This window comes from Ictalurus furcatus, chromosome 18, assembly GCF_023375685.1.
Source record: "Ictalurus furcatus strain D&B chromosome 18, Billie_1.0, whole genome shotgun sequence".
In the NCBI taxonomy this organism is placed as follows: domain Eukaryota; kingdom Metazoa; phylum Chordata; class Actinopteri; order Siluriformes; family Ictaluridae; genus Ictalurus; species Ictalurus furcatus.
In genome coordinates, this window is record NC_071272.1 from 9,501,613 (window position 1) to 9,515,000 (window position 13,388).

The 13,388-nt window shown below is 42.8% G+C and overlaps 3 protein-coding genes across 5 annotated transcripts in view; all 3 read left to right on the top strand.

The window, feature by feature from the left end:
• On the top strand, positions 1-2,413 carry LOC128622607 (microfibril-associated glycoprotein 3-like). 3 transcript variants are annotated; one of them, XM_053649243.1, is made up of 3 exons: positions 1-124; positions 266-492; positions 1,117-2,413. In XM_053649243.1, exons 2-3 carry the CDS (start codon positions 267-269, stop codon positions 1,674-1,676), a joined length of 786 nt encoding a protein of 261 aa, XP_053505218.1. In that variant the 5' UTR covers positions 1-124; position 266; the 3' UTR covers positions 1,677-2,413. The 3 variants fall into 3 exon arrangements, with proteins under 3 accessions (XP_053505218.1, XP_053505219.1, XP_053505220.1); XM_053649244.1 differs by having other exon boundaries at positions 94-100; XM_053649245.1 differs by lacking the exon at positions 1-124 and adding an exon at positions 153-175.
• A 385-nt stretch (positions 2,414-2,798) lies between these two features.
• galnt10 (UDP-N-acetyl-alpha-D-galactosamine:polypeptide N-acetylgalactosaminyltransferase 10 (GalNAc-T10)) lies at positions 2,799-10,313 on the top strand. Its single transcript, XM_053649242.1, has 12 exons — positions 2,799-3,062; positions 3,440-3,539; positions 4,258-4,396; positions 4,666-4,832; positions 4,911-5,096; positions 5,218-5,401; positions 6,390-6,507; positions 6,613-6,720; positions 7,993-8,214; positions 8,319-8,435; positions 8,718-8,867; positions 9,032-10,313. The coding sequence occupies exons 1-12, from the start codon at positions 2,940-2,942 to the stop codon at positions 9,200-9,202; spliced, it is 1,785 nt and encodes a 594-aa protein (XP_053505217.1). The 5' UTR covers positions 2,799-2,939; the 3' UTR covers positions 9,203-10,313.
• A 2,442-nt stretch (positions 10,314-12,755) lies between these two features.
• sap30l (sap30-like) overlaps positions 12,756-13,388 on the top strand; it is a 9,979-nt gene continuing 9,346 nt past the window's right edge. The window contains exon 1 of the mRNA XM_053649237.1: positions 12,756-13,388. This exon is cut by the window's right edge and continues 133 nt beyond it. Within this exon, the coding sequence (XP_053505212.1) occupies positions 13,330-13,388 (59 nt within the window). The 5' untranslated portion in view covers positions 12,756-13,329.

Sequence of the window (13,388 nt, forward strand, 5' to 3'; positions counted from 1 at the left end):
TTCCGGTAACCACGCCTCCTTTGTGGTGCGTGTGAATTGCGCGCGTGTGCCGCCGGACAGGTAAAACCGGACACACACCTGTACTGTCTCAAATCCGGAAGTGAGTGTGATTTTTTCTCTTCAGGTAAACAACTATTCCACACTGATCTGTTTTGATTGAATCGGCTGTAATAATGTGTGTATTATTGAAATGCAGGTCTTTTTACATTCATACTCTAGATTATTTGTTTCCATTTTCTTCACATTTGTGCTGTTACTTTTTCAGAATGAAGCCGGTGTTGTTCCTCAGTGTGTTCTGCGCCCTTGTGAGTGTCCGTGCAAGTGAAAGGATGTCGCTTGTGAGTGTGAAGGACCTCTCTGACCTGCCCTCTCTAGGGATCATCAGTGTGAAGGAGGGTGCGAGTGTAGTGATCAAGTGTAATGCGAGTGAACTTCATGAGCACATCGAGTGGTACGACTCTAAGGGACACGTCCTAAACGGTGAAGACTCGGGTGAGTCTTTAACCTTTTATAGTGTTCAGAGATGAGGGACAGAATTAATAGCTCAAAATGAAAAACTTCTCATTTCATCAAGTCAGAGATGATGTAGGTTTATTTCACTGTAACTGAATTTCGTACAGGATTCACACTATAGCTCAGATTCAAGTAAAAAACCTCATGCTTATGTTTCATATAAACTGATAAAGCACAGTGTTGGATTAAAGTAAAACTGAGACAGACACAGGGACTAAACCAGAGACCAAGAAGGACACAGGGACTAAACCCGAGATAGTCGTGGGGACTAAACCTGAGATAGTCATGGGGACTAAACCCAAGATAGTCGTGGGTACTAAACCTGAGAAGGCCACAGGGACTAAACACGAGATAGTCGTGGGTACTAAACCCGAGAAAGAAAGACACCGGGACTAAACACGAGATAGTCATGGGTACTAAACCCGAGAAGGACACAGGGACTTGACCCGAGACAGAACCTGGGCTGTCGACTTCACTTTTTTGGTCCCGTCACCAGGGGAACCGGACACTAACAGGCCGTATCTGTGAGGATAGTCACTGGTTTTGTGTACTGTGTAGATGTTTGTTACTTTAGTGATTAAACACTGATGTTTTGCCATGTAGGAGGGGATCGGGTCACAGTGCATAAAGACTCACTGAACATCAGCAGTGTTTCCTTCGAGGATCGAGGACGGTACACGTGCATCTCACTGAACTCAGAAAGCATCTCCAACTACACGGTGACGCTGAGAGTGAGCTACACCTACAGCGGATTGGGGTTTTACTACATCATCGTGTGCCTCGTCACCTTCACCATCACCATCATCCTCAACATGACCCGTCTGTGCATGATCAACACACACCTACGCAAAACCGAGCGCGCCATCAACGACTTCTTCCGCACCGATGGAGCAGAAAAACTGCAGAAAGCTCTGGAAGTTGCCAAGCGCATCCCCATCGTCACGTCCATGAAAACTCTGGAGCTCGCAAAAGTCACACAGTTTAAAACTCTGGAGCTGGCCAAGCAGATGGAGGAGCTGGCGAGGAGCGTGCCTCTGCCTCCACTCATCCTCACCTGCACCACAGCTGTGGATGAACTAGAGTGTGTAGGTCCAGCAGCTATCGTTCATCAAGAGGAGGAACACAGTGAACAAGACGCCCTGAACGGAGACACGGAAAACTGATGGAAAAAAAAGAGAGTCTGTGAACATATTCACAGCTATAATCTGCAGCAATAATGTCTCCTGCAGTCAGAGACTCGGGTTTTAAATGAAGAGCTCCTGAACGGTTCATTCTCATTATTCAGTATTTTTCTGTATTGTGTAATATGTATGAACTCAATTGAACTCAGCAGAATAAGTTAAACTCCCACTGTCATTTCCCAAACCATTTACACAAAGGTTCCAGTGGAAATATTATAGACGCACATTTTAAATGGATTAGAGTCGTAGATTTTTATTTACAGACAGATTCAGAGTAAAAGTCGACTAATAGGGAGAGATATAGAAGTTCCTGGTGTAGTTCCAGCTTCCACCAGCTGGTGGCAATAAACCCACACGTCAAGAGTCACAGTGTCCAACAACTACAGACATTTATTATTTTTATGTCTACTTTATATTACAGCTTTATATGTTTGTTATATCTGCATTTTAATTATATTTTTAGAATGAGATTTGTCCCAATCAGGCAATTTAACATAGTGACAGTCACTTTGCTGCTGCAATTTCTGAAAACATGGTCATAGTTACTATGTGTGTGAAGTGTGAGGAGTTTCATGATCGTTCAAAATGTAAAGAAGTACATTATAACTGACTAATAAATCATTTATTATCAGAACTGGAACTGATTAAACACTGCTCAGTGTGAGGGAGTAGCTGATCAACACCAACACGCTATACATTAGACATATATATAATTTTAACACAATACACACACTATAACAAATCTATTATTCATTATTTAGACTAAAATAATAACATTATTATTATTATTATTATTATTATTATTATTATTATTATTTGTTTAGCTTAAAAGTAAAGCGGTAACCTGTTAACGCCTTCAGTCACAACTTTATGAGCAATACAATTTTCACCCACCCGAGGGGTCACAAAACCCATTTAAATTTTTTAATTTTGAATTTCAAACTCATATCTACGCATGTAAAACATTATAACTACTTCCATTTCTCTTTCTAGCTTGTTTATGAAGCGGGATGACTGGTGATGTAACGCCTTTTTCTATACAACACTTTGTTGATTTGCTGCAGTGAGTCCGGCTCCCCCCGCCCCGCTGAGTGAGATGGTTCGCTCCGCTGAGGCGGAAGTAAGCGCTCTGGAACGCAGTGTGAGTGTGTGTGATGAAGTTGGAGTTGTGAGTTTATCCGCTGTCTTGTGTTGTTCAGTGTGTGTGTGTGTGTATGTTTGAGAGAGCCGTGTCCGCGGGTCAGTATGAGGCGGAGAGAGAAGAGGTTTCTGCAGGTTGTTGTGTTGATCATCGCCGCGCTGCTTTTCCTCCACAGCGGCGCTCTGAGGAACTCCACCACCGGAAACACCGAGCTCTCTCACACACAGGTCAGAGCCCAAACACCACCTTTACCTGTGTGTGTGTGTGTGTGTGTGTGTGTGTGTGTGTGTGTGTGTGTACACGTGTACACGTGTACACGTGTCAGATACGCCATGACACACCTGTGTAGGCTACCTGTGGAGCGCGCTCAGTGTTCCAGACGCTCCATAAAGTTTAAACGTGACAGAGTGATCTGATTGGCTGACTGAGTCTGATCTAATACTTATTCTCCATAATAATAAGATGAATAAACTGATTCGAAGCAGCTGATTTAAGTGTTAGTTTCAGTGTTTATTTATTCTATAGATGTTGTGGATCCGTATTTGGCATCAGCTTGTGACAAGCCATTAATCCTGTAGAATGTAACCTATGTGTGTGTGTGTAGGGAGTACTCAGGAAGCTGAAGCCTGAAGACAGAGTGGGCAGTCAGAGGAGGAAAGACTGGCACGACTATGAGGCTATAAAGAGAGATGCAGCACGAACAGGTCACTACACACACACACAGCTGATGGTAATTGCCCATCTAAGTGTCATACTTTATCCCGTGGTGTTCCGCAGTGTTCAGGTGTGTGACTGAGACTGTTTAATCTCTTTATCCTCCTTCCATAAGTACACAGATGGCACACAGCTTTCTGCTTCACTTCTCTTCTTCTGTTCTCAGAAACCCTTGAGATCTATCTCTTCTTTATTTGACTGTTTAAAGGACATCAGGTCCTGGAGGTGTCAAAATGTTCTGCAATGAAACTGATAAAACAGGACTCCATGTGATTGGGAACGAGGCTGAGATAGAAGGTGGGCTGTTTATCTGGAGTCGCAGCCAGTGAAGGTTAAAGTGTGCGTCAGAAACCTTCGTTATTTTTATCAAGCGCCCTCGGGTTTGTATTGTCTGTAGATCAGCATTCTGTCACCTCAGAAACATCTCCAAGGTCCGTGTGAAAATAGGAAACTTCTACATGCTGTTGAGTCGCTCGTCTGGATTACTGTACTGGATTTACCAAAACATCTCCGTCACTCGTTTACGCTTACACATACACTTAGCTTTTAATTAGTTTTTATTCATGCCAATTTTATGTTATCTACTACACTTTATTGTCTGATGTTACTTTATTTTATTTTAGTCTTTTCATGTTTATATTTTATAATCATTTAGTTTGTTGGTGATTATTGTTTTTGTTAGATATATATGTTTGTGTGTGTTTAAAGGAAACGGAGAGCAGGGTAAAGCGTTCCCTCTGACTGATGCAGAACGAGTGGATCAGGCTTACAGAGAGAATGGCTTCAATATTTACGTCAGCGACAGAATCTCACTCAACAGATCACTGCCTGACATCCGCCACCCAAAGTGAGGGGACACGCCCTCTTCACACCAAGACACGCCTTTTCACACTGAGATATATACGCCCACTTCAACCTGCATGACACTCCCATCTCACACAGAAACATGCCCACTTCACTAACTGACACACCCACTTCATTCTAACTGACACACCCACCTCACACTGAGATATATACGCCCAGTTCACTAACTGACATGCCCACTTCAGTTTCAAGTTTTACACTAGAGCTATGAGATTAATGTGTGTGTGTGCGTGTGTGTGTGCGCATGTGTAGCTGTAAACACAAGCTGTATGCTGAGAATCTCCCCAACACCAGCATCATTATTCCGTTCCATAACGAGGGCTGGAGTTCATTACTGCGCACCGTGCACAGCATTCTAAACCGCTCGCCACCTCACCTCATCACCGAGATCATCCTCGTAGACGACTTCAGTGACCGAGGTACACACACACACACCCCAGTCCCAAACCATTCTGAGCCCTAATGTGACCTCTAACCTGTGTGTTCTCCCGGGACAGAACACCTGAAGGCCCCGTTGGAGGAGTACATGGCCCGGCTGCAGAAGGTGCGCGTCGTTCGCACTCAGAAGCGTGAGGGTCTGATCAGGACCAGACTGCTGGGGGCATCGCTCGCTACGGGACAGGTCATCACCTTCCTTGACTCGCACTGTGAGGCTAACGTCAACTGGCTCCCCCCACTCCTGGGTAACACAAACACACACGCAAACACATGATTCACACAGTGAAGTGGTGTTTTTTCTAAAAGTGCATATGCGTGTGTGTGCTGAGGTGTAAATGAATCGCTCCTGCCGTGTGCTGTGTTCAGATCGTATTGCACAGAACCGTAAGACGATTGTGTGCCCGATGATTGACGTGATCGATCATGATAACTTCGGCTACGAGACCCAGGCAGGAGATGCCATGCGTGGAGCGTTCGACTGGGAGATGTTCTACAAACGCATCCCCATCCCCCCCGAGCTGCAGAACCGCGACCTGAGCGAACCCTTCGAGTAAGAATTCGACCGCACCACAAGTTAACATAACTCTCAAAACTTGTTTTATCATGACACTTAAACTGAGGATTATTACAGGAAAACACTGTGTCATCAGCTAATTAGGTCTCTCTTTCACACACACACTCACACACACACTCACACTCACACACACACACCCCAGTGTGATGGTTATGGTGATGGTTATTGTTTAAAATACTGAATCATCAATACAGGTTTCCTGTAGAAGTTTTAGTCACATGATCACTGCTTTATTACTGTGAACTCACAAACTCATTATTCTGTGGAACTTCAATATTAGATGATTGTGTCAGACTATCAGACAGACAGGTGGACATGTGGACAGGTAAACAGACAGATGGACAGATAGATATGTGGACAGACATACCAGTGGACAGACGGACAGACAGATAGACAGACAGGTGGGCAGTCAGACAGACAGGTGGACAGAGACAGATGGACAGGTGGATAGACAGACGTGAACAGACAGGTGGACAGAGACACAGATGGATAGACAGACAGACAGACAGATATCATTACATCACATAACTTCTACACAAAGTTCAGAACGCACGGGTGGGGCGTGGTCTCCTGGTCAGTTCTATTGTTCAGTGTTCAAGCTGACCTGTTACCACGGTGTCTGCCTCCCCTGTGGTTGCCATAGCACCAAGCACACTTTATAATGCTCCCTACCTAGGGCTTTAGTTAGGTTCTAACTACTGAACAGAGACACATCACACAGTGTAAATCATGGTGTATTTTCAATAATATCATCCGATAGTCAGCACACGAGTGTTAAACACTCAAACACTCTCCTCATATCCGAGATTACTAATTCCCACAATGCACTGCAGCAGGGATAGTCTCCGGCCTCAGTAGTGCACTACTGAGTATGGCACTGTATGTGTAATAGAAACATTATAACTCTCCTGAGCTTTTACTGTTATATTATTTTGTTTTGTTCATTATTTTTGTGTGTGTTTAGGTCTCCAGTGATGGCCGGTGGATTGTTTGCTGTAGACAGGAAGTGGTTTTGGGAATTGGGAGGATATGATATGGGACTGGAGATCTGGGGAGGAGAACAGTACGAGATTTCCTTTAAGGTTCACCATGTTTCTCTGAGCTGCTATTAAACTCATCACTCTATATACACACACACACACTTTTATAACAAACACCACTTCACTGTATAAATCGTTTGTGTGTAGGTATGGATGTGTGGAGGTCGTATGGAGGACATTCCCTGCTCTCGGGTCGGCCATATATACAGGAAATACGTTCCTTACAAGATGCCTGGAGGAGTGAGCCTAGCTAGGGTAAGCATATACACTCCATTCAGGACTGTGTGAGTGTGTGTGAGTGTGTGTGTGTGTGAGAGTCAACTGACAGTTTGTTTCACTTTACGAACACCATCCGCTCTCAGATGTTCATGTCTCACTCCCACTGCTGTCTCAGGTCTCAGACCATCTCGTACTGTCTCCATTGCTGTCTCACTTCCAAATCAGTCTTCTCCACTCTCACTTTCAAAGCTTTCAGTGATGTCTTGCTTTCAGTGATGTCTCGCTGTTGTCATCACTCTCCTGTCTCACTGCTCCTCATGTCCACTGCTGTCTGACCTCTCCTGCTGTCTCACCTCACAAAGGGAGTGATAACACATCTGTGCATACGTTAATTGCTCACGTTTTATTGCTGTCTCTTTCTCAATGCGCTCTCCCTGAGACTGTGTGTGTGTGTGTGTGTGTGTGTGTGTGTGTGTGTGTGTGGAATATTAATTAATTTGGTGTTAATGAGCTCCATTGTGTTGAGTCTGCTGGAATAACAGGAGTCTTTATTGGAATAAGCTTCTGGCACATTCACGCCGAGTGAACACTGATCCTGTGTATAAAACAGACTACCGTAATTACTGGAATATGAGACACATTACTGTTCACTAGCAGGTGCTGAGACTTTTACAGCAAAGTCACACACACATTCACACACACACACACACACTATCACTCCTGCATTAACCATTAGGCTTGGGAAAAGTAACAGTAGCATCAGGAATCGCCGTTCGAGTCCAAATATTGCGGTGTCTCTCAAGTCAGATGTTTTAAATGCAGATGAAAACGTGGCATCTGCAGCTTTAAGAGTGTGTTGTATCTCGTTATACTGTATGTGGGGGCAGGAGCTGACCGTGGCATTTTACACGCCATCATACACACCTAATGGCCATATGTTAGTGTATTTACAGAAGGTGCAATATTCTGGTATTTACGGTAGCCTTCCTCTTATTGTATGAAAGTGCTAATATAATGTAGCACACACCTGTTAGATTTATATTCCATCAGGCAGTAACCTCATAGTAGAGGTAGTGAATGGACACAGAAGCTTCTTCACCCCAGTTGAGCTTATAATCTAATAAATACAGTAAAACCCCACGAAGAGGTTTAAAACTGATGATGGAGTGATACTGCTCACCATCACACAACTGAGAAATGACCTGCAGTGACCTTTCACTCTCAGTCAATCTCTCTCTCTCTTTCTCTCTCTCTCACTCTCCCATCCCTACCCCCCGTGTGTGTGTGTGTGTGTGTGTTTGTGTGTAGAACCTGAAGCGAGTGGCGGAGGTGTGGATGGATGAGTATGCAGAGCATATTTATCAGCGGCGGCCGGACTATCGCCCGCTGTCTGTGGGAGACTTGAGTGCACAGAGGGAGCTCCGCCTCCGACTCGGCTGCAAGAGCTTCCATTGGTTCATGACTGAGGTGGCCTGGGACTTACAGCACCACTACCCTGCTGTGGAACCCCCTGCTGCTGCCTGGGGGGAGGTACAACACACACACACACACACACACACACACTAAACAGGTTAACATGCTGAGATGCTGCTCTATGAGGTGTGTGTGTGTGTGTGTGTGTGTGTGTGTTACAGCTGCGTAACATGGGCAGTGGGCTGTGTGTAGAGAGTAAACCATCGGCGTCCGGTTCTCCTCTCAGGCTGGAGCCGTGTGTAAAAGGTCGAGGGGATGCGCTGTGGAATCACGCACAGGTGACACTTTCACTTCCTGTCCACTTCCTGTCACTCATGTTTCTCACACACTCAATGAACAGCACTGACGTCTCTAAGACCAACACAACAAGAGGAACGTTACGAGACAGCTTTTCCCAGCTGTTCTTCTGCTCTGTCCCAATCCAAACAAGCTCCCTACCTAGGGACACTTCTCCTGAAGGGAAAGACACAGTATTATGAAGCGTCCATGATGCCAGTGTAGTGTGTGTTAAATATCACAGCTGATTATTAACACACTCACAATAAGGTGTGTGTGTGTAGGTGTTTACATTTGGGTGGAGGGAGGACATCAGGCTTGGAGATCCTCTACACACGAAGAAAGTGTGTTTAGACGCCGTTTCACACAGCAGCCCTGTCACACTGTACGACTGTCACGGCATGAAGGGCAACCAGCTGTGGAGATACAGGAAGGTATCACACAGTACACACACACACTCACATTATACACATTATATACACTACTCACTGTAAAAACTATACACACAGTGTAAACTTCACACACACTAAAATGTATTGTTCTCATTCCTTCTCGTGCATGCGTGCGTGTGTGTGTGTGTGTGTGTGTGTGTGTTCAGGACTACACTCTGTTCCACCCGGTCAGTAACAGCTGTATGGACAGCGACTCATCTGATAAACGGATTTTCATGAACTTGTGTAATGCGGCGTCTCTGAGTCAGCAGTGGAGATTTGAGAACGTCAACATCACTGTTCTAGAGCGGTTCAACAGGAACCTGCCTGCACTGTGAGAACCTCAGCTTCAGAACATCTGCAGTTTTACCGGCTGCTTTTCTGCACATGTGGATTAGTTTCAGGTTCTGGGCAGCGCAGGGTTTTGGGATGTGGATTGGAGCTGATGGATTCTCTAAAGGAGATTTTTGATTTGATTTTCTTTTCTTTTCGCTGCATTAGAGGAACCGTGTGTGTGTGTGTGTGAAGTGTGTAAATGATGCACACTGATTTATTATGATCCATAGATCACATGTTGGAACGTGACGCTGTTAAACCTGCGTACGACAATAACAGATCACGTGACATCACAGTTTACGATGTCATCACAGTATTTTATTTAAAACTCAATGTTAAATCTTAAACGTGTTCCTCGGTCGGAGCGACCTTTCTGGCCACCGTCTTCTTCACACACTCCGCTCCAAAATCAGAACAATTCCCCAGGACTGCAGACATGCTCACTACCTAGGCACCCTAATTCTGAATCCTGAATGGAACACAGCACAATAAGTGTGTTGTGGGTGGCGGGGGTATTTGGCATCACTAATCATTATGAAAATGTGTATTTGCACTTTCCTGCATATTTCTGGGGGATTTCTTTCTTTACTTCTGGTTGTTATTAAAAGTCGCTGGGTTTTCTTCTGTTTAATTCTGTCTGATACATAAAATCTACAATTCTATTATTAATCAACATTAAATTTAAGATTATATGGATTCAAATTATTGTTTAATTTAGTTTCTGGACCCAACGTTGGGTTTTGTCCCGAAAGCTTGAGTTCCAGTGTAATTGAGAAGAAGAACACGATGATCTTGATGAATTTATTGAATGAACAGTTTGATAAAATTCTATTTTGTATATTTCTATTTTCTTGTTGTTGTTTTTTTACCTTTACAAAAATGTGAGATGATTTTTAAATACAACAACAACGTGGAGAGAAAAGCTGAAATTTGTATGTGTAGCGAATCCCAGAAGAAATTATATATTTTTCTACATAAAATTAAATCTATTTCAGTACTGAATATGAAAATGGAATTACAACATTTTAATGAAAAATATTAAATAAATGGTTTTGTATCTGTCTATCAGGGTCAGGTATAAAATCTGATATCTAAATTGTGTGTGCTGTTTTGTTTTTTAATAAAGCTGCAGTAAGTAACTTTTGGGGGCTGTGGTGACCTCGCACGCAGCTGGAGAAAGAATATTCTGATTAAATTGTGCATTTATTAATGATGATTAAATTATCATGATCTTTAATATGGAGGTCATGAATTGATTAATTTCATTAATATATTAAGGACAAGCCTCATGTACAGCCACTCTGATATAAAGGGGCGGCATTTGATGTACGTTGAAGGTGTTGATTAATTCTCTAGAACAGCAGCTCTGACAGTAGCGCAGGTTTATATTAATGCACTCGCTCTAATGTTATTGTTGCTATAGTAACAGCTCATTCACAGGGACTTATCCACATAAACTGATTAAATAATCATTGATATTGTTTGTTTTCTGTAAGATTTGTTTTTAACATTTATGGAAGGAGTCTCCAGTGTCAGTGTGTCTATTAACTTATTAACTGCTTAATAACTTCGAGAGAGAGAAAAAAAAGAGAGGTTGGTGATGAAACAAGTGTTTATACCTGCTGTAACATACAGTGTTTACGCATACAAAAGTTTACGCACCCCTGTTAAAATGGCAGGTTTTTGTGATGTAAAACATATGAAACCAAAATAAATCATATCAGAACCTTTTCTAACTATAAAAAGAAAAAGAATAATTTTAGGGAGGGAAATGGAAAAAAAAAAAAGTACAACAACTTGGTTGTATAAGTGTGCAAATCCCTAAACTAATACTAATAATTAGGTAAAGCAGCTTTAGATTTGATCACAGCATTCAATCTTTTGGGGTAAGAGTCCATCAGTCATTCCCTCCACCCTGATTAAAGTCCCAGCTCCAGCTGAAGAAAAACAGCCCCAAAGTATGATGCTGCCACAACCATGCTTCACCGAGGGGATGCTGTTCCTTTGGTGATTTTTTTGTGCCAAACATATCTTTTGGTATTAAGGCCAAAAAGTTAATCTTTGGTCTCATCAGACCATAACACTTTATTCCACATGGTTTTAGGAGATTGGATGTATTTTTATTTTTTGGTTAAAAAAGGCTTCCGTCTTGTCCCCCTACCCCACAGCCCAGAGATTTGAAGAATTCGGGAGATTGTTGTCAAGTTTAGGGAGCAGCCAATATTTACCAGACATTGCTGCAGTTCCTTGAATGTTGTTGTTAGCCTCTCAGCAGTCTCCCTGACCAGTTTTCTTCTTATCCATGTTAGCCTGATGTCCTGTTCTTAGTAGTGTCACTATCATGCAATATTTTCTCCACTTGTTGATTATTGTCTTTACAGTGTTCCATGGTATATACAATGCCTTAGTGGAAATAATTGTAACCCTCTCCTATTGATATTTTTCAACAATGAGAACCCGTACCTGCTTTGTAAGCTCTTTGTGGCCCATGGCTTTTCCAGTTTGATGTTACACTAATTAAAATTTAACATGAGTTTGAATGTGATTGGTGGATTCTGAATACTGCCACATTCCCAGTTATGAAAGGGTGTGTAGACTTATGCAAACTGGGTCTTGTACATTTTTTCCCTAAAATGATTCTTATTGTTTTTCACTTTAATTAATAGGTTAAAATTTCACAGTAAAAGTTTGAAAAGGTTCTGACACGATTTATCTTAGTTAAAAAAAATATATATCACAAAAAATTAAATGTAATTATAAATAGATTTGTTTTAAGTATGATGTCATTGTTTAATAATATAAATTTGTAACCGTTGTCAAATTGCTGTAGAATAAGAGGAATAAAACACTTGGGGGCAAGCTGTTATAGGAAAATAATCAGGTTTAGAGTGATCTCAACATCACAACAACGGCACTCAGTATTTTACTGTAACACACACACAATGTGTTTATTACTTACACATGTCAGACTTTATTTTAAAACATTGAATAAATTAATGAATAAATATAAGGCACTTTATTGTAGTCGCTGTAAACCCGGATCTCTGTGTGTGGTGTTCCTCTATCGCCCCCTGGTGGTAACTCTGATCAAACTCGCGCCTTCCTTCAGGATGTGTCTAAATAATTTTTACTAACTGAAAACTGAATCAGAGATGTTTAACTCCATGACCGCGGATTTATGCGGTATTTTAGTGCTGATTAAACTGAAACGGTTCGAGTTCCGCTTCCACCTCGCTGAAAAAAACCCGTCAGTGTCATCTCTCGCATTTCTTTGTTTATCTAAAATGCACCAAAAGTTTTTCTGTACTGGATTTTCACACCGTGTGCAACAATAATAACTCTAAACACACCCTGAGGCCTCACTAGTTTGGTCTGAATGTTGTATTATTTAATATGTGTGTGTATTTTAACAAACGACACACGTTCGACTTCTTCGACTGAAGCACCAGTCCTTTTCATAAACATGCAGCGAGTAAAGAACCAGGAACTGAGACAGACCAAATGGCAAGCATAACAACCAATCGAAACACGGAAACCTTGCACAAGTCCCGCCTCTAGCCGAAACTGACCAATGACAGTGCACGTTACGGAGTTCCGGCGGGATTACCGGAAGTGCTCCGCGGCATTGTACGGGTTATCGGTGGTTGTCGCTTCGTGTTTAATGTTAACTAAATAAACTCTGGGATTTGCTTTTTAGATTTCTTCCTAAGAAAATAAAGAGATTTAATAACCCCGGGTTTGGAGGAGACTGGATTGCACAACGGTGTGTTAGGATATCATGGAGTAAATGCGCTTGTTTTGCGCAGTTAAGTACTTTTGTGAGGAGTTTTCCCCGCTGTTGCTATGCTAAGCTATATCAAAATAATCACACCGCCTTCAGCACGCGGCGCCATTTTCCAGTTTTAGGCTCCGGCAACGTTCATTTAACATCCACATTTCTGTGCGAGGAGATCGGGATTTAGGGACTGTTTTAGTTTCAGGTCGTCAGGGGTGTGTGTGCGCGAGCGCGCGCAGCTGAGGGATTAGCGCAGCTCTGTAACTGACGCAGAGCGAATCGGAACCGGTAGCCGGTGTCGGTTCTTGGCTCAGCCCCGGTGTGTGTGTGTGTGTGTGTGTGTGTGTGTGAGTGATGATGAACGGGTTTAGCACGGAGGAGGAGAGCCCTGAGGGCCCGGGTTTGACCCCGCT